Source organism: Lepisosteus platostomus, chromosome 24 (assembly GCF_059453375.1).
Source record: "Lepisosteus platostomus isolate fLepPlt1 chromosome 24, fLepPlt1.hap1, whole genome shotgun sequence".
Taxonomy (NCBI): Eukaryota; Metazoa; Chordata; class Actinopteri; order Semionotiformes; family Lepisosteidae; genus Lepisosteus; species Lepisosteus platostomus.
The window spans coordinates 11030152-11051909 of NC_142634.1; the positions used below are offsets into that span (position 1 = coordinate 11030152).

Here is a 21758-nt window from a genome sequence, read left to right on the forward strand (position 1 = left end):
AAGATTATTATATTTTGTGTAAACTGCATAAAGTATAACTGAACTCAAACGTAGATCCATTTACTTTTTTACATAAAACAGGATTTTGCAGTAGGACTAAAGCAAAAAGTGTTTAAATCTCTGTGCAACAGAAATCCCAAACCAAGAAGGTTTGGCTTTTGGCTCTTGAAAAACACTCCATGAGGTGATTCCTAGTGGAAGAGATCCCCAACCAATAGTCCCGAGCAATATGCTGTAGATCCTTCTCCAACAAAATATAATTACAATATAATCCTTATGTGGTCATATACATTATGCAATAGAAACAATCAGATTCCATAATCAATCACAATCAAGCCTGGAAAAAGAATGTGTAGCTTTCATTGATTAATCTCATCAGGTAATCAGCATGTAGCAAACTGCATCTCATCTTCCTATAGTCTTTGATTATTTTCTTAGTTCTCAGCAGACAAATTAAAATAACCCATTTGCTTGCAGTCAGAAGTTGCTGAACCTGAGCCCTCCATTGAAGTACAGAAGAAAACATTATACCTTTTTAGAAATAAAGAGTAGAAACAAAAATAAAAACTTTAACCTGCCTCATTCAGCAAATTGCTCTAAAAAACACTTGACTAATCATGCCATTTGTATGAGGTACAAAATGTTCTTTAAAAAAATCAAGCTTGGTCTAAAACATTCTGGTCATGTCCATTGAAAACCATCATGAGGAAAATTAATCTGAAGCACAGAACCAAGTATAAAATGAATGTTTCAAATTGAAACACTTTCAAGAAGCAAAAAAGTTTGGTTTTTTCCTATAATTCTCTTAGACACAAGCCACAACTCACAAAGTTTTTCTAGATTTATTGGTCATATGCAAGATGTCCTAATCTTGCAGCAATGTAATTTTAACAGATTTAATTTCAATATACAATGAAATCTGTCAGTAGTGCAACTCGTGCAAGCATGAAATGACATTGTCCTTCAATATCTTATAAACATCAATTTTACTTATAAGCCAAACAATTCATATTTAAGATATGTAACTATACACATTTGTACAGCAAAATATCCATACCAGTTTAAGAGAAACAATTTTCGATCTTATAACATTTACAGCACAAATGAAAAGCTTTTATAAAGAGTCTTGTGTCCCGTCCTGAAATTAAATGCATCGGATCTGTTTCAAGAGACAGCAAATATTAAAATGTGTAAATAGAAAATTAAAAAATATAAATCAAGACCAGACAAGGTTGAAGTGGCCTTAATGTAAATGACATTCCAGTTTACAGACTGATATCTTGGGGATTTTAAGAAAAGGTAGTATATACCTTCATGAACATACTATTGAAGATCAATGACTAGCCATTCTGCAAGTCCAATGTTTTTGTTTAAATTAGCTATGATTAAAGAAATGTTTATTCTAAAGTGAACCACAAAGGGAAAACAGGGATGATATTTTTTTAAAATCATGCAAGGTCACAATTTTAGCATGTTGAACCCTGTGGTGAACATGGTCTTAAAAGGAATTTACACCTTGAGAACCATTTTCATAAGCATGAATATAAGGTACACTAAATGAAAGGAACAGGAAACATTTGTATGCAGTGTAGTAAACTTGCAATTCCATGCTTTGTACAATGTATGCATCAACACATTAAGGAACATGAGGGGGAGGTGACATGCATTTCAATATATATTCTCAGCATATCAGAGTTAAAAAAGTGATTGTTTTCTTTAACTAACCCCTGAGCACTGTAATATGTCATAAAGTTCAAGCACTCCACTTGCAGAAGATACAGAACAAACCTGTAATTATGACCAGAAGCCAGTAGAAAGCACATGAAACGTTATGAAAAAAAGAGGAAGAAATATTTTATCTGTGTCAACATTTCTCCTCCAGAAATTCACAGAGGTCTCTTCAGTTCTGAACTGAAGTGCGAGGTGTTGAATGTTCCAGTGAACTTCTAATGAAAGAAAGTTCTTTGGACAAGAACCCTGAATGTTTCCTTCTGACTGCCTCACAATGTGCTCACAGAGCATGTTCTTAAATGTAACACATTAAGTCCACTGTCCAGTCCACGCTGGGTGCTATGTGTTACTGAAGGCGTTAATGCTCTGTGGGTGAAGCTGTTGCCACATTTGTTGCTGCTGGACAGCAAGTTGTTGAGACTGGTCTGACGAGGACAGGATGTTTATCAGCGGGGCTACGCAGTTTGCTGGAATGATCAAACCTGTCAATGACAAACATTAAAAAATTTATTGTCTTGGATAGTTTTACAGTAGAAGGAAGCACCGACGCTTAAGAGACTAATAGTATTATTTCCTTAAAGCAAACTACCCAATCGTACTCTAACTACTAATCACATTCGTTAATTAGGTAGGCAAACCCTGAACCAAATTTAAATAAGCCCAAAACATATGAACTTTTAGTTATAATAAACAGCTGTATGCTACTTACAGATAATACAAACAAAATGAAATAACAGCACTGGGCTAAAGCTTGTAAACAGGGGCCTCCTGATGACTTGCATGGGGGTGGGGAAGAGGGAACTTTATCATCACTTACCAACGATTCTTTGTCCATCCTCAGTTCTTAAACGAACGATTTGCATTTTCACATTGGTTCCACTGACCGACGCTAAAACGCCCTCTACTTTAGTCCAAACACTGAGCACCGATCCACACAGGACATAGTACATTCGGCAGCGGAGCCCAACTTCACACTGAAGCCCTATTGACGCTTTCTTGCAATTACCTCGCCTGTCAGGAAGGGAGAGTGAGGAGAACGTTGAACAAGGAGGTACTTCATTCAAGGTTTAATGCAAGAAAAGAAAGGAGAATTCAACTTCATGAAAGTGAAACACCACCTTCAGTTTTAGAGGCTTACCAGTAGGCATGCGAACAGGTGTCAGCTGACGAAATGTACTGATCCATCCAGTGCTGTTTAGCATCGTCTGAAAGTACCTGGTAACAGGAAAAGCACAATTAAAAAAATATATTAAATGTTAAAACATAAAAAATGCTTTTTAAAGCAATATTAAATTTTGAAAGCAACAAGCATGCAATTTTTTCCCCACAGTCTTACCTTTTTACATTTCTTCCGGACGTCTGCATAGGTCTCTAGTTTAAGCTGCTTCCCTGTGTTTGGTCTGTACACAAGAAATAGCCTCTTTTTGGCATTGACTTCCTTCACCAGGATTGCAGTCTTCTTATTATTTCTTACCTAGGGAGGGGAAAGGAAACAAGATCATCTTATAGATGCTGACCTTAAATGGCAAAATAAGCCTATATACAAGTTTGAATTTTTTATCTCAACTCATTAACATCAGCGTTTATTAATACATTATCCTGACCTCGACTATAGACGGTCATGGATAATCTTTGCAGATTTAAAAAGCATGCAAAACATTTCACCACTGATATTCACTTGTGGCTTTCTACCAGGCCACTTAATCATAAAACAATCAATGAACAAAGACCCAGAAACAGTTGTAATATAGACCCAATTATGCCAACAACTGATTCAAATAAAGTCTTTAAGAGCCCAGATGGAATGGAAACCAGAAGATGGCCCTCTAAATGAAAATAATTTTGGCACTATATACCATCCTACAGATATTTTTGTTACACAGGAGAACTAACTGCATTATTGTAATAATTCTTATCAGATTCTGAAGAATTTTATAAGTATACATGTCCCTTTAATGAAACTAATGTTTTGAGCAATGAGGTTGATAACCTTTTGTCTAAAAAATACCTAGGTCAACAGATTACTCTATGGTACAAATGCCAGCAGAAACTAGGTCCCCCAAGGGCTGGGCTTGAGACCAGGGCTCTATAAGATATGGTTTTGCTAAGTAAGATTTTTTTTAATGAAATTTCCTCTACTCACCTGTACATAAAAGCCATCATCTGGCCCAGTTTGCTCAGCCCAAATGCAAGTTGCATCTTCCCAAGACATACCTCTCTCCACACTTACCTAAAATGAAGACATTTTCGATCAACAAACACAATGGGGTTTAAAAGACATGCAATGCTCATGGTAAATTGTGCACAGTACCTTCCTTACCCAATAAAGCCAGTGTTCCTTTCCATTGGTGAAACACATTGTTAAAAGAACCCCTCACATTATATCCAAAAAGTCAATAATTGAAAAGCACAATGTACCTTTCAAGAGATTTAAAAAGTGGTGCACAAAGTTAAATAACAAAACCCAAGCTGTATACCGAGCTAGTGATTGATTTATAAAAGGCTGAAAACCAAAATGTACTGCAGCCTCGTGTAGCAAAATTTAAGGCACAGAAAAACAGGTCCAGCACTCTCATCCCTCAGAGAAAAGAGGTGCTATTAAGAAGCATATCTTCAAAACAGCTCACCGCCATAAGAACATTAAATAGAAATGAGTGATAATTTCCACTGCAATACGAGGCAATTCACCCAGGTTGGGGTGCACTAAACTCCAATTCAATCACATACCGTGTACAACTCAACATGTCCTGAGGTAGAATATCCAGGGGTGAGAAACTTCTTCACATCAATCTTCTTCACTTTCTCATCACCTGAGCCAAGATCTGCAAGAATAATCCACAGAAATGATATCAAAACAGTTGTACAGAATGAACTTAACTGTTCAGTCCTGAAACTTTGTTGAACATCTTGGCTTGTAGTCTAGGTTCAAACTGTTATCTATTTTCAGAAACCTTTCATTTACTTCAAACATTTTAGTTTTTGAAATTCTTACCCAAAATGCCCATGTCATAACGGCCGTTCTTCTTGGCATTCTGGATAACAGCATTCAGAGTATCGGAGAAATACTGGAATAGTGCATTTTGCTGCTGGACCTCCATGCCAAGAATCCTGTTCAGAAACTTGCCGATGTTGTTGTAATCTATGGAGCAACAGAAAAGTTGTCAACAGAAAAGCTTCACACTGGAATAAATGGAGTCTACGTAAGAGAGCTCAGATGATTCTTAATGAAGTGCTGTAAATAACGCTCAGGTTTCTTCTATTTCTTCCACAGTTCATTTGATAACTATATAGATTATACAACAGTTTACTTTGACTGTAAAATGATTTAGATCTTCATATTGATTGTGAAAAAGCTGTTCTTAAGTTATGATGGAACAATTACCTTTATCCAATGTGAGAATTCCTGAACGGTCTTCAACATTTATCAATCCTACTCCAATTAAACCATGACGAATTTCTGCAAAAATAAAGAGGACAACTTAAAGCCCAGTATTAACCATGCTTATCCGCTCTTCACATTTAGACAGTGCATGTTGCTATATAGCATTTGATCTTTCCCTAAACAGAGAGGAGGCTTACATTAAAAAGCTGCAGCAGTGCGGAACAAGTATGATTAAGCAATACCTTTGAAGAAATCCCCTTCAAAGTTAGCCGGTGGCGACACTAAAGGGGAATCCAAATTCACAATGGACTTCATGACGATCTCCAAGGCGTTTCGTCCATACTGCAGGAATAAACAAAAGCATAATTGCACCACTGCTGGCAAAGTTCCCTTAAGATACATTACTCATGTCCAGTACAGTAAAAAACAAAACAGCTTACCTTATTGTCAAAATTGAATCTGCTCAAATCTCTGGATTCAGTGGCTCTTCTGTCACCATGGGTTAGGGCACCCTATTAGATCAAATAAAACCACAGAGGAAATGAAGAAAGGAAAAGTCTATGATTTACCACAACAAAAATGTATTTGCAGCACAATCAAAAGCACAACACTGGCAACTTGCAAGATTTTTCTTCTTTGGAATATAAAACTCACAAGGCTCTCAAGGCGTTTGGCGACGATTGAGGCAAACCTCTGCTCTCCAGCAAGCTCAGAAATAAGAAACACATACTCTGGGGCTGTCACTTGGTTAGATCTGTGTGTTCTTCCTAAAGAACAGAAGAGGAAGGGTTAGTGTGGTTAGTCATACACGATATCTGAATTTACTCAACCAAAAGTATTAGTTTACAAAGTAATGGTTTGCAGAAGAGGCTCAGGTGGCAAGTCTCCCCCACGAAATAGAAGCTGGGCCCTAAAAGCTGTATATTGCTTGTTAGCCTATATTCCACTCATTAATTGCAGACAGTAGATTCCAGCTGAAGAACAGTGTTATCTGGTCTGAAGAATCAATTTGTTGCATTCATATAGCACTTTACAACAGCCATCTAGTTGAAACATGGAAGTCCCATTATTCAGCAGTGCTATTGGAGAAGTAATAAATTGCTTAAATTACTGAATTTGGGAAGCCAGAACACATAAACCCAGAGTGGAAGAGAGCCAAGACAACTCTACCCATTACAAACTGCTGTGGTATCTTTAACTACCAAGAAGTCTAATATCCCATAGCTTTTCACTAATACCCACTATTGCTTTGCAAGATAGGATTTTTCAAAACTGGGACTTAGAATAGGGGGCAAATGATTAATTAAAAAAAAACTGCTATTCACCAAACTGCTGAATTGCTCTGTCAGCACTCCATGGCAACTCCAAAGTCATGTGCACTCTTCTTCTCTGGTTTTTAACTCTCCGGTCTGCTTGTAATGAAATACCAGAGCTTGCAGCTTCTGAAATAATGGCAATGTTCTAAAAAGACAAATAAAAAGGGAAGGAATAAATGTTACAAAAATGTTTTCATTTCCCAGGTTTGCACATTTTAGCGTAAAGACTTTTACTCAAGGACACCGCAGTGCTCCAGTTCCTTCAGCTGCCTGACCTTTTCTCCATCCATGAATCTCTGTTTTTCTGTGATATTCAGGATTTCCACAGGAACATCAAGCTCAGACCTCGATTCATAAGATATGCTCCCATCATCATTGCTCACGACTCTGCCCTTCCTCCCAGTCATCTGGAAATAAGGGGGAAAAATGAGTCAAACTCTGCTTGTGCATTAAGCGTGAATGAGACTACTACTCAGGTAGAAAGGACTTGCAAGAAATCCCTTAACTGCACCTCCAACCCTCAAGATTTTAGCCTCCGACATGAATATCCATCAGTCTGCTTGCATTTTTTTTAGTAGGCAGTGAGACCTGAACATCTCAGTTTCTGACAGTCTAATTTAACCACAAACCGTAAGTGGGAACCAAAACTAATGTATTCATTTGAACTTACAAGGTATCTTTGGTGCCTTGAGGTGCAAAACTGTGGTCATATGTTTAAAACAGAGATGGGAAATCCCCCACAAAAAAGTAGGAAGGACCAAACAAGTTCCAGTTTCTAAAAAAAACTTTTGTGACCTTTGATAATGTATTTATTTCATTTTGATGTACAGAGCATTAAAATAAACAATTTTAGAAACATTATATTGAACAAACAGGTAAATTAATAAAGAACGTGTGTGGCTACAACTGGAAGCAAAACATGCACTGGACTAAATTCTGGATGCTGTCTTGTGGAATTGTTTCTGCTCTGCTATACAAGTAGTATGAGAATATGCACCGTCCTGCTGGAAGGTTGCTAAATCAAGTTGAACCAACAGAAAGGGTACAAAATGAAGTCCCAGGACTTGATTAATGTAGTGCCAACTAGTCTGGTTGCCATCAATAACTAGAGCATTCTACAGCAACCTGCTGCTCAAACCATTACCATTGTTTCCTTGATAAGTGAGGCATATTGGATCCTTTGCTTTCCCCTTAATTTTGACTAGGTTAAATCTCTTCAGCACCTGAGCATAAATCAACCTTCACCAATGAGCTGCTTTAATTAGTATTTCAGCTCAGGTTATTTAAGAAACGTTGGCGTGATCAAAAAAGTAATCAAATTCCACATACGTTAATTTCCAGAAAATGCACAGAGTGATACATTTTGATGTTAAGAACACAATGCACAGGGTGCTGGAAAGAGCTTGCAGTCTTCATTTTGATTAGAGAAGAATAAGAAACGTTTGCAGACTGACCTCGGCCACATTATCAGGGCCTCCTAGTTCATCGATCAGTTCATCCAGTGTGTTAGGAGGAAGCTCTTCTGAAAGTTTTTCCAGGTGTTCAAGTAACGCTCGTTTCATCTGTTGGGCTATTTCAACGGCATCTTGACTAGTTACACAGCTGTTACTGTCGCTCTCTTTTTTTGCTGGAACGAATCGATATGGGGAGAACAGAAAAACACTCCAATGTTACGAAACAAATACTAATCAGGTGACCAAGACCAATTAAAATTTTTTGAAGTTATGCAAATGTATTTTCATGCAGAGCAATACACAGTAATGCACTACTTACCAACTGAAGGTGCACTGCTAGCTGGAGTTTTAACAGCTGGAGTTGTAAAATTAGGTCTTGTCGACCCAAGACCAGATGCTAACAAGGCACTTTGAATAGAATCTGGATCGATGCTCTTCTTTTTCTTTTTATTCTTCTTTATTTTGCCTTTTTTGTGCTCTTTTCTGAATAGCCAAGGATCTAAAACAGTAAAAAATGTAGAACTACTGAAACATGTATGCAACACAGGATTCGTTGCAAAGAGGAAAAATGCTCAGGCATACGATTAAGAAACTCAACACTGCATATGAAGCACAGACATGATAGGGAAACCAAGGTGTTATTAAACCTACCCTCTTCGTCATCCTCACTAGATTCATCTCTGAAAGGATTGAAGTCGTCTTCGTCCTCCTCCCCAGAGCTGCCAGACTTGAAGCTGTCGTTATCACTTGAGCCCTTTTCCGAGTCTTCGTCAACATCACTTTCATCAGAACTGCTGCCTGAGAGACCGCCAGACGTGCGAGGTTTCTTTGCTTCTTTTTTTGATTCTTGACCTAGAAATTTTGCAAATGCATTTTAACAGAACATAAAAGGTCTCCCTTAGTGCCATGAAGTGCTTGAATATCAAAAACCTTTTATTTTCTACAAAACTTTTTAAAGTTTTTAAAATAACAATTTACTTAAAAGTTACTTAACATTACTAATAAGAGAAAGTTATTTGAGAGAAGCGAGGAATCAGTTTCTTATTGAAGCAATTACCTTTTCGTTTTTTCCCCTTCTGGTCAGTAGAAGCATTGTCATTAGGAGAAGGAGTTTTTTTTGCTGATAAATCAATTCCCAGCAGGCTGAAGAGCTTTTGTCTATCAGGTGCAGGGAAATGCTTCTCAATCAGGGACTGCAGCACACCCCTGGCAAAAGACAACCAATTGAGTGACTGAACCATATACAAACTACTTCTGAGCAGAGCTAGAGCCGCATGGGTAGGCTGCGAAGGAACAGGTAAAGGTTCATTCCATGCAGAAAGGAAATGAAAGCTTTTCAGCTGTGGAGCCGTGTATTTCAAGCCTTTTTCTGTAAGATTTCAGATCTAAAATCAGCCAGCAAAATGCTTTCTGCCACACATATCTTTAGCATCTACAAAGAAACTAAAGAAAATTACCAAAAAGGGTTCTTTACTGTATCGAGACAGTCAATTCACAACGATTGGGATCACGTGATCCTAAAGCATCATTAAAACCCACAGAGAACATGAAAAAGGCATTGTCTGCAATTGGGGTTTTCTTAACAGATTTATCACTATTGCAATTTGACAGGGTGCTAAGAGTGTACATTTTGTTTCCACAAATTATAAAAGGCTGATAAATCCACAAAGTTAGCAGTATTACAGTTTGGAAACACCGCTAGCATTATGAAAAATGGGTGCTGTAATCACTTGGAGGCTACCATCTCGGTCTTTTAAAGACAAGTCAATTTAAACCACCTTTTCTCGGAGTGGTAAAAGAAACAGAACATGTGAATTATTTAAGTTACACACTTACTTAGCTGTGGAAACAAAATCATTTAACTCCCCTCCTCCTTCTTCTAATGCTTCCAGCGTCCTGGCTTCCCCGGTGGACTGCAAACCGATAACTACACACTAGGGAACAAAACCGAGGAAGTAAGCAACAAGCAAAAAAAAACAAAAAAACTTAAGATGTAAAAACCTGATCAAGAAGGATAAGAGGAAGAGATTTTTACCTTTCCGTTTTTGACTTCTTCTCGAGCAAGCTGGACCACCCTTTTCACTTTGGACGCAATGCACAGGTATTTGAAGAATCTTTGGTGTGCTGACCAGAACTGCCCCCACATGGATTTCTTCATCCGCAGCTCCGCGTCCATGAGGTTGGCCGCCTGCTGAAACTTCTCTCTCGCACTTACCCACTGCAGCGACACAAACAGCAACACTGACAACATGACTATCCTTCACCTTGTCAAAGCTTCTGAATCACGTCTGGAAAATATATTCGTAACTAGGAATGAGTGTGAACACTCAATTTCAATCTGGCAAGTTCACGACACTAGAAAGTAGAACCTCCTAAACAGACTTCAAATTCTGTCACAGATGGCATCCACAGGCTGCCGTTTTGTCTCTATTAGTGCTCATCTGGGTGACCTGACTTTCCCTAATAAAATGAGCATCTTTAAAAGTTTTCACTAGTTGCTATGAATTATGCATATTAAAATAAAATAAAACCTAAACCATATTGCATAATTTATACCAAGCACATGCTCCTAAAAAACACAATCATTTAAGATGTTACCTGGAAGGGTTTTGCAACAAGATCCATTATCAGATCTTAACTCATTTTGTCCCACTGACAGAATTAAATCTAAACTCTATTCCCCATCCTTTGATATAGCAAAAGTCACTTGCTAACAGCCACTCAGAGGGCATTTAGAGTAACTAAAAGATTCCGAGGTCACATTTTAAAACTAAAACCTCCTTGGCCAACACCAGAGCAGAAGATACCCAATAAGTACAGATTCCAACAAATCATTTTAATCATCACTTTCTAGAATAATGAAAGTACTTTCAGCACTCCTGCATGGCAAAAGTATTCATTGTGGAACGCCTCCCCTTTCTACTTAAACATAGTAGAGCTTTTTATTTCACGTTCAAAAATAAATACACTCAAATGTTTTTATTGTATTTTAACACTGCCACAATGCAAGAATTAAGCATGAAAGTCTTTGTACGTTCAGTTCAAGTATTAACAAGAATGACTTCTCACCAAGCGAACTGCCTTGTTATACATCTTTATGTAGTCCTGTGATAGAGGAACTTCTTCGATCTTGAAGGTCACTCCAGCAAAGCTCAGCTGTCTTGCTATGTACATCCCTCTTAGTTTCATATCCATGGCAACTATTTCCATAGCACCGACCCCTCTAAAAGACATTTTTATAAATAATTCCGATAAAAAAAGGGAAAGAAAAAACCCAACAACAGAAAAACTAGCCCCATAATAAAAAGAATCCCAAAGAGAGAAAATGCTCAGGCAGCGTTATGAAGTTTCTTCCTTAAATAGAACTTGCCCACCCAGCACTGAGAGCTCTGTAAAAATTAGGGGAACAACTTCCCCAGTGATTGTATCACTTCACCTCTGAGGAAATACTAGGATGACAGCACTCATTCTGAAACACTATTACTGGTTAAAATGAGGGAACAAAACCATTCTAAAAGTACTAAGCACTATAGTCAGAAACGACAAATATTCACTCCAAAAGAAAGTGTCAGCTACACTTTTACAAGAGCTATGAATAGTTAGCATTAACAAAATATTTTAGTGGAAAAGACTATACTTTACAGGATGCTAAAAGTAAAAAAATATATTTTGATAAAATACTGGGGTTGCAACAAACTAAAAAGTTTGCATTTTACCTTCTTTCCACAGCCTGGATGAAGTTACTAAACTCCTTGAATGGGGTTCCTTCACCCCAGATTCCAAGACGATTCATATACGCCATATTCCTGGGCTCAGAAGCACCTACAAAGCAAAAATGCATTCTATTAGCATTAGATTCTGGATATCAAAGCCAATACCTGCAGGCTACTTCATTCCATAAGCACAATTACCTATATCATACTATGGCTATAATGAAATCAAAATACCTACTGCTATTATTTTATCTAAATGTTGCTTTTATTGCAAAAATAATATTTAACAAATGCTGGATAGGTTTTTTTTTTACAGTTATTAGAACAGCGAGGTAGAATTCAGTCCTCGATCAACTACATTCGTTTAGTGTTGTTATTGTTACCACATAAAGGAGGTTAGAACTCAAGCGTTGCTTCAAGCTCTTTACCAAACTCACACGTGATTTCCAAGAACAAACTACCACACGTATCTCCTTCATTACTTGGGGCTTTAGAGGGGATAATAAAATATTATTCTGCTATCATTTGTTTAGATTTTCTCGCTCACAAAAAAAAAAATCACCATCTCACTGACCTCATGTGAGGAAATAATTTCAGATTAAAGTAATTCATTTGTTAAATCTCGCTAAAAGTCCTGCTTTTTTCCTTAAGAGTCAAAGTGCCAATATAAGAACAAAGAATCTTGAGGTGCTCTTACCTGTAGCACTGGCATACACAACTCTTGCCTTTGGTAGCTTATTCTGGAGTTCCAAGACAGCCAAGCCAGTCTTAGTAGGCTTAGAAGACCCAATCGGACAAACATTTTTAGCTTTATGACATTCGTCAAACACAATCTAAAGACTTAGTGAAGGAATTGTTGTAATGCAAAAGGAAAAAACATCTCTTAAGAACAAATGGTACTTTAAAAAAATAACCTGAGCTTCCACCATTTTAACCATTAAACTATTACAGCAATGTAATTCAAGCCTTTGAAGCAAAAGGCCACAATGAACATAACTATTCATCACTGCATTCATTAACTTGCTTCTTAAGACTTCTCAAAATTTAATTACAATTACTATCAGCAGGACTTCCGTTAGTCCTTCAAATTCACATGCAGAAAGGTGCTTTTCCTTGCTTTGAAGAAGTCTGGCCATATGACTTAATTGACTAAGAGATGCCAATGGGTAAAAAAAGACCATTAACTATAAAAAACGTTTTAAGAAAATCAACTTTAAAACTCCTGATTAAGCATTGATGTGACAGTTCTGGGCTATTCCAGATTTCTGCTTAAACTCTCCATGCAGAACCTTTTAATGTGAATCAAAGGATACTACTCCATCGAAGTCCTCACCGCACCAGTGCAGAAGCTGTTTAAACCGGGTCTTGTATTTCCCCCCAGACTGACTTTCACCGATCAGAGAGGAGTAAGTGGCAAAAATGACACCTTTTTTCACACTTCCATTGTGCTTGGAAGAGATCTTTCCATATTTGAACTGAAAAAAAAACATAACATAAATTATACAAGTGTCCAGAAAAGAATAATTCATGTGAGTAGCGTCAGAATGTGAAGGCTCCTTCGGGTGTGGTTCTTCTTTGGTTCACACCCGAAGAAGACTCCAGTCGAAACGTTGCATTTCCTTTCTACTCTTTGTAGCGTGGAACGAACCTATTACTTGTTCCTTTCCAGAAAATAATAATTATGATTTTCAATGTTATCTTAACATTAAATAGCCTAAACCACCACTCATGTGTACTTTACCTTATTCAGTGAATGAACTTGAATGTTTTTTGCTCCAATGTCTCTCAAGTCTCTTTCGGCATCATACTTCAAGTCATTGGATACGCTAAACCTAGAAAAGCGGGATCACATTTTTACTGTCAGACGGCTCACAGACCAGGAAGACAAAAACTAAAGACTTTGCAACTCCAACCCATGCTTACCATAGTGACCTTTTCCTACCAAGGAGGTAATTCTCGTACATAATTCCCGCTATGGTCCTGCCTTTGCCGACACCTGCTCCATCTCCTATTAAATACGCAGCCCTATCTCCATTGGGAAGGAATGTTTCATGTTGCTTCAAAGAAAAAAAATAAACACTTTAGAAACTTAAAATGCCATCATTCATAAAAAATAAAAACAGAATAAAGTACATTCACGCAGGCAGAAGAGGAAAAAATAAGTTAGTCAAGCACTACTTTATGCTTTGCGTTTGGGGAAGAAGCAGTCACAAGTTTGTACCTGAGCAGCATATGTAATGGCCTCTAGCTGCAGTGCTGAAAGCCATCCTCTATCAATGGTCTCTTCGGGAATAGACAGCCTGTACCAGACATCAGGAGGAGAAACGCTGGACAGCGAACTGGTCTCCACAACTGGATCTGGGTGGCGCAAGCCAATTTTCACTGCATACAAAAGAAATATTCAATATAAACTCACATTCTAATCACATACAGACTTCTGTGCAAACCACACCTTTCTCATACCGTCTTCCAACCTCAAGATTTAAGTACAACAGATTAGAGATGTCGACTGCACATTACACGTTAACCAAGTTTAATCTTTCTATATACAGTAGTAAACAAAAATCTCACATTTCATTGGCATGTATTCCGCATATGTCTCTGCATGACCTAGCTCTTCCTCTTCCTCCTCCTCTGGTTCCTCTTCCTCTTTAATGCCTGGTATTTTCTGCAAGATTAAAAGATGTTTAGCATAAAACATTACTGTCAAGTAGCCAGTTAAAAAAAATGTAAGAAATCTTGGCAGTAAAGTCAGAGCTTCTGCCTTTCTGGCTGTAAATAATTCAAAAGCAAAATAAAATATTCAACCTACTTCTGTACTGTGAGTTATGTAAAAGCCCCCCCTCCCCTTACAACAGATGCAAAATCCTGGCAGATCTTTGATCAAGGCACAGACAGACATGGTGTGACACTCATACTTACGTTGGTAGGTGAAAAACTCCTCATTTTAAGGTCATCATTGATCCAAATTCTTGCAACGTCTTTGTTTGAGACCTCCTTCTTTACTCCATTATTTATTTCAGCTGCAATTAAAAAATAAATAACTTGCACTTGCCCTCAAAAACACCGTTACATTAAAAACTAAACCCCAGGCACCATGTTTTTAGACTGAAGTGCTGTGTTATATAAAACATTAAGGTGTAGACCCCGAGCATCAGTGTACACCATCACCAGTAATATTCTCATACCTGGTTTGTTTATTGTCTTTGTAGAGAGCACAATAATTTCTGTAAAAATTAAAGCACATCAATGTTGTTACTTTTTGCATGTTGACTGAATAATGTTTAAGAAATGCTACATGTCAGTTGTAAGTTATTACTTCATTTGGTATATTACAAAACAAGCACTGTAGCAACTACCACAGTTTTTGCTATGAAAACGTCAGGATCCTCCTCACGCTGACCAAAGTGTTTATTAGCTTATGTTTCTCTCCGCTGCAGCCAAAGAAAACTTTTAAGTTTACTGAACAAAGCACACTTTGATAGAGTGAACCCATTCAAAATTAAAGAACCTGAGGATTTCTGGCTATGCACATTTTAATTTGTGCGACAACAAAAAATAGAACCCCGAACTACTGTGGCTAAAACAAGGATAGATGTAGATAAAACTTGAAATTGTCATACACAGTAAAAACAAAGGACATGAAAACAGACCTCAAATGGAGTCACAAACCTCCTCTTTTACCATCCCTCATGATACCGGCCTTCCATTCGCCACAGACTGATTAATGCTGTAGTTTCCATGAGTAATGCAGACAATCCCAGACTACAAGTTTGTTAAAATAGGCTTTAAGATTACAAGCCAAGGAAAGATGTGTTCAATATTTTGGTAGATGTTTAAAATGTATTTTTGGAATTTGGGTCAATGCACTTTTCAATGCCAATTCTGAAACTACAGTCTATGGAGCCAGAAACCAGAAACAGAAGTCTTATTTAGCATTAACAAAAAGGATGGTTTTGCTCAAAGCAGGGGTGCCGAGCAGGTTGGGATCAAAAAAGAAACTTGAATCAAAATTTAGCTTAGAAAATGAGAACTAACCAGCAGTTTTCTTTCAAATGAAAAGTGAAAACAAAAATGAAACATAAAAACAAAGATCAGTGTTGCAACTTTGGAGCCTGCGAGCACCAACAGAGCAGTCCAACACTGCTGCCTGTGTAGCTATAATCTCTCGAGAAGAAAAACAATTCTGACTTACTTGTAGCTGTTGCCACTGGCTGGGCAATATTTGGAGGTGGCTTGAGTTTCATCAGCTCATTGAGGCTGCTGGTCTTGAGCAGGTCTTTCAGCTGGATCTGGTCCTTACTGGGTGGGACCAGGGTAGTCCGGACAGTAGTGGTGGGCGCCCGCGTCGTGGAGGAGGTCTGAACAACCTTGGCCACTGTAATGGTTTGTCTGGATGTGGTGCCAACAGATGGTTTGGTCACAACAATTGTTCCCAGGGAAGGGAGCTGATTGAGCTGATTGAGCACAAATGTTGTGGTGGATGGCTGAGGCTTCTGCAGTTGTAATGAAGAGAACGTGGAAAGAGAGATAAGAATATAAGACATATTATAACTTAAACTGATACACGCATGACTGCCATTGCAATCCCAAATAATGGGAACACACTCAGCCAAACAGAGTTTTTGTTGAATGTTTTGCTTATTCATATTTTTGGTTGCCTAACAAGGTTTTTTCAAGAGTGACTTCACACAGGGTAAAAGGGCAAAACTGTTAATCGAGAGTAAGAAACCCCCCCCAAACTTACAACACGACATAACATACATTAGGATCATCTTGGATGCTATATTGGAAAAGCAAATTAAAAATGAAAAATAATTCGAAATAAAACCTGATTTACAATCTTAATTAGCAACATCAGTCCCACTTCACTGCCTTTTCTTAATCAAAATAAAGCTGTACCGAGTTCAACAGCATACACTTCTCACACCCAGCAATAGATGTATACATTCTACAGAGGGGAAAAGTGCACATACCCTGATAGTGACCGTAGGAGTGGGTGGAAGTGCTGGCTCCTGCTTTATCACCACTGCTGGCTCTTGTTTTATTGTGGTCGTCAGTGGTTCTGTTCCCAAACCAAGATCCAGGGCACTCAGAGGCACTGGCTGAAGAGACGCATGGAAAACAAGGCAGGTACATCAAACCATAACCAATAATCCACAAACACAACAAATGATGTGTATAAATATTATTAATCTAGATTTCTAGAAATAGTTTTACTGGTACTAGATTTAATTATAGATCAACTAGAACTGAAGATGCCATCACCAATCTGATGTATAATTCTAAGAAGAAGTTTAAATGTAAATTCTCTCTAAATGTTGCATCTGTCCCTTTGCAACACAATCACCACTAAAGTGACATGATAAAAAATCAGAAACACCATATTTTTAAAACATGCAGAGACAGGACTAACATAAAAATTAAAGATGATTGTAAACAATAAATTAGTCTATTTTTGTTAGAAATATCCTGGAATGCACATAAATCTCTCCAGTATATCAATAAAAAAAGTATTAAGAGGCACTACATCAATATTTTTCAGAAATGACAGATTCACTATGGCAGAACCTTTAACCGTCCAATAAGGAATACTGCAGAAGTACTAATAACATGGTGGGGAAAGTCTGGAAAATCATCCCAGCTATACTGTTGAAGTCTATACAGTTGGCCTTATTAAAAAAAAAGGTTGAGATCTCAGATTAACTAGCAACCAAACAAGTTAAGATTGCCGAATTTGGAGCCAGGAATGGGTTTTTGTCTTGCATTGTTTAAACTTCTGCAAGCCATGTTTATTCTATCTTATGCCTTTATGCCACTTGCTTTAAGAACAATTCTTACCTGCTGAATGGCTGATGGCATGCCAGCATCCATAGGGTCAATATCGAAGACGTCATTGGGGCTGATCCCACTCTCGCTCAGAGCAGCAAGCAGCAGATCTTGACCTGGATCCATCATCTACCACAGCAGAGACAAGAACCAAAAAGGACATGTTCTTATTCCAGTAAAGCACCCATGGAGCAAAAAACATGAGCCTGAGCTAACACTAAACAAAATCACAATACATTTTATAGAAAAGGGAGCCCTATAGTTAATTAAAAAAACTACAAGTTCAATACACTTTCATATAAGCATTTTACATGAGAAAAATATTCAATACCTTATCTCACACTACTAAGAAGCACTGTACACCAACGTGTTACAAATTAGAGATCAGGCTAGCTGTCTTTTGGTGGTGCACGCTAAACTCCAGAGAAAAGTAAACAGAAACAAGCTGACCCATAACAGGAAAGTGAGGTTTCATTTTCGTTTCCAGGGTCTACTGCATTCTGTTGCATCCAATTACATATTAGTGATTAACACAGAAAAAAGTTAACCATTCATTCACTGCTATGGATTATTTATAACTATAAACGTTATGGAGGATTTGCAGATGCAAGTGCATGGTTTGCTGTAGCATGCATCTCAGACCATGTGCTCATTACACATTACTGAACATTTTAACTACCCACATGAGCAACAATGTAGCAAACATATTCTGCATTTTGTTAGGATTTTTGGAAACTGGCTCCCCATTGTCAGCTATAAACTTGGTGCTTGGTGGAAATTGTTTTAAAACACGCATTGGGATTGGTAACAATAGTGCACAATGTATTACCAAAAGGAATGTTTGAAGTGCTTATCCTACATAGCTTTAGTTACGGTAAGAGTTTACAAGAGCCCAAACTTCCCTGAAGATTCCTAAAGTTAAAACCCTTTCTGCCTCTTATCTGGCAGCACGAGACAATATTCACCTCTCTAAAATACTACACTCGCATCATTTTAAGGATCAGCAAACAGTCGATTGCAGAAGTGGACAAATATTCAGTCCAATTATCTGTTCATGAACTTAATCCTTTTTAATGGAAACTGGAAGTTTTCTTTACCTTTTTGAAAGGAGACACTGAGTGGTAAGAAAGCACCAATGGATGTGTTCAGAGTTATTACGGAATGCACTTATACCTGGCATGAGACCTGATTAGACTATAAGTGTATTCATACAAAATACACTTGACTACACAAAAAAAGGCATTTAAGCTACAAAACCTTAACTTTAAAACGAAATACCCTTGGTCACTCATATGATAAAGGGGGAATCTTAAATTGCAGTATTTACAATCAAGGAGTCAAGGAGATTGAAACGACAGGAAACAAACAAGTATTGTTTTACAGGAAAATACTGTTAGTCGTTCACATTAAGTTATTTTCCTTTTGTTAATGAGCTTTGTCAATTTACATTGATGTGCGTTCATGTGCCTATGGCCCACGCGTCTTGACAGTCACCTCTCTAAGAAAACATGTTTTAATTTATACAGACGACACGTCTCAAAGAGTATATTTGAAAATTATTTCCCTCCAAACAAGTGTGATAGCAGAATTAGTATTATTCGAAAAGGTCAATTTTCAGAGTCATAACCTCTACTCAAACACGTGTTCAATTCATAAACTTCCGGGTTTGGATAGTGCTAGCTACGTAATGTTCTTTATGGTTAAAATGTTTCAACCATCGAATTACAATTTAAGTTATAAAATTCGACAGATAAAATAATTAAATACGATAACATGTGGGGGAACATAAGGCTACTGTACACTATTTGGGGCTAGAAACGCGATTAACGTGCATCATCCATAATTAATATAACTTCAAATAAAAAATATCATTTAACACTGCAAGGGGCTTTATAATGTATAGTTACAGAACACCATGTAAGGTTAGATAAGCACTCGATGAACGAAAACATATACTTACCATTTAGAGGATAAATGTAGATTGTTTATAAAGATTTAATAAATCTACAAATCCAGCAGAGTCATCTGTAAAACACCTTCCTTAGCGAGAGGAAAGAGTGTTTTGACGTGCTCAGAAAGAACCAAGAGTCCAGAAAACGCGAGTTGCCGCCTTGGAGCCCGGGGCTGGTCTGTGACAATGCTGTTGTGAAGCCAGTCCTTAAAGCCTCGGACCTCTTCGTGATATGCTCAGTCACCGTAACAGCGGACAAGGCGAACACAAAACAAATCTATTTTTTTTTTTACAGTTTCGCCAGCACCGGTCCCATTCTTTTTTATTTATTTTTTTTACACCAGTGAAGTCCACGAATTTTCGGCGGCCATTTTACGATCCCGCAGCCTCCACACGCACACTTACTTGTCGAAGTTCTGGCTTCCAAATAACCGCAGCAGACTCGAGGTGACTACTACATAGCTCCTCCGCCGCTTTCTATCCGACTGCCGCCATCTTTACCGAGCGGCTGGAGCCGCGTGCGATGTCACGTGACGCCCGCCCCCGAGAGCAGAATCTTCCAGAATCGCGTCCCTGCCGCTCGAAAAACGCGATAGGAGCCGCCGGTCCCACGGCACGGGAACTGGACGCGGTCCTGCTGGCTTGGCGCGGCGAAATTAATGTTCGGATCCATTTTTCCTTATATTTTTAATCGGATCGGGGAAGCAAGAGAGAACTAAAAGCCCCGATCACGTGACCACTGGCGTGGCCTTGGTCAGGAAGTGACGATGAATGACGCACTTCCTTAGGGGGGATACCGGAAGTATCGATTTGGGACATATTGAGAAGGTCTTGGTTAGGTTTTTGGTGAGACTTTACAATTATAACTCTGCTGATGCGGGGGATTAAAATATTATTTGTACAATATCTGTAATATAAGATGATGTGAGGGATAGGGAGCCTTAGACTAGAATAATTGAAATGTCGTGAACATTGAAATTGGTGTTTGGAGTAGTTTATTTGAATTTATTACGTTTTATTCTTCGAGTAACGATTGTAAAAAAAAATCATCTTAATATTTACATTTATTGCCTGTGGCACTCGCCGAGAACCGGATTTTAATTTCGATCCGTCTTTTCTGCTTTGGGTAAATGCTGATCGAATCTACCTGATCAATCCAATGCCGACGTGAGTTGATGTTTGGGGTTTTGTAGGTTTATACAGCACAAGAAGTGGCTCACCCTTGACAACTCAAGTCTTGCCGTTGTTTTACTGAACCGTATTTTACGGTATTAATCCGATCTCCAGCAGTACAGGTAAACAAGGAAACAAGCACAAGAAAGCGAGTGACAAGGGTCAACGTAAAGAGAAGACAAAAAGACAAGAATTTTAGGCATAACCCGCTTGTTCCTGGATCTGTGTTGTGGTTTCAGGAATGCCCACGAAGTCCCCATTAATTCTGTCCAAGTATGAAAGAGTATTTAGTTCCTTTGAATTGTGTTAGGGGTATTTAGAGTTAAAAATTCACGTAATGATCACGTTTGCTTGATTTAATCTAGTTCTTAATCAAAAACATGGCCCTACCCATCGCATCAGCTACTTAAAATAAAACGCCACAGTTTGGTTTTGGTATTTTTTTTTATAAATAGATAGGTTGTCTTCTTGTAAATCCATTCCATTGGAAATAAGTCATTCTTGTGTCACATTTATGATTTCTATTAAATGCACAGTCGGGATCTCTTTATATTACTCGCATCGAAACAGGCTTGTGCTTTCTGGCTTTGTGTCACAATTAATTGTACAAGATATCGACCCCAAACCTGGTGCATGAAAGGACAGCGATTTTATTAGATTCACTGTTGCCTTGGTTACATATGATCACGTCTTCTGTATAGTTTTTTTTCCCAGTATAATCAAGACCTGTTCCAACACCCCAGTACAAGCAAAGTCAAAGATGAGGAGAGTGCCCCTTTCACGTATTAATTATAACAAATTAACACGACTGTGTCACTCCTTCCACACTGTTCCACACATAATATATATCGCTTCCTTTACTCAATCATCCCAGTGCGCCTGACTGGTTCTTTCACTGAAATGATCAATTATTAGATTCATTTGCCATGGAAACGAACTACAATCACTCGCCGGAGTAACCTATATTCAGAGTGCACGCTAGCATCATAAGAAAAGCGCAAGCATAGTCCCATACCCGACTATGAGGAAAAGACCGACAGGTAAGGGATGCAGCGAAATAAAATAAAAAAAAAAACTAAACGTGGAAGATGACTGGATCCTCTATCGAGAGTCGGGCTTTGGCTGCTGCGTTCCTGCAGGAAGGCGTCCTTCGCTGCCTCGTCTATGTTGTTTTAAAGATACTCACTTATCGGCCTCCTCTGCCTCAAT

General features: G+C 38.1%; 1 protein-coding gene across 2 annotated transcripts; it reads right to left on the reverse strand.

Moving 5' to 3' along the window:
• Window positions 1-828: 828 nt before the first annotated feature.
• sbno1 (strawberry notch homolog 1 (Drosophila)) lies at window positions 829-20122 on the reverse strand. 2 transcript variants are annotated; one of them, XM_088617936.1, is made up of 32 exons: window positions 19782-20122; window positions 17438-17554; window positions 16573-16701; window positions 15792-16092; window positions 14519-14619; window positions 14168-14264; window positions 13818-13978; window positions 13520-13653; window positions 13338-13428; window positions 12910-13071; window positions 12294-12429; window positions 11600-11705; window positions 10953-11106; window positions 9919-10101; window positions 9720-9817; window positions 8941-9089; window positions 8535-8735; window positions 8203-8382; window positions 7884-8056; window positions 6705-6836; window positions 6439-6574; window positions 5768-5880; window positions 5554-5625; window positions 5356-5455; window positions 5114-5188; window positions 4724-4870; window positions 4459-4553; window positions 3875-3961; window positions 3068-3205; window positions 2870-2946; window positions 2549-2742; window positions 829-2213 (listed from the first exon to the last, which is right to left on the reverse strand). In XM_088617936.1, exons 2-32 carry the CDS (start codon window positions 17552-17554, stop codon window positions 2071-2073), a joined length of 4182 nt encoding a protein of 1393 aa, XP_088474062.1. In that variant the 5' UTR covers window positions 19782-20122; the 3' UTR covers window positions 829-2070. The 2 variants fall into 2 exon arrangements, with proteins under 2 accessions (XP_088474062.1, XP_088474061.1); XM_088617935.1 differs by having other exon boundaries at window positions 19386-20122.
• Window positions 20123-21758: the final 1636 nt, after the last annotated feature.

Bases quoted from the DNA above. Each gene is read 5' to 3' on its own strand.
- sbno1 (XM_088617935.1), bottom strand. The intron at 8,736-8,940 runs GTAATTGCTTCA...CAAAATTTCTAG, and splicing joins GAAGGGGAAAAAACGAAAAG to GTCAAGAATCAAAAAAAGAA. The intron at 5,626-5,767 runs GTGAGTTTTATA...TTGATCTAATAG, and splicing joins CCAAACGCCTTGAGAGCCTT to GGTGCCCTAACCCATGGTGA.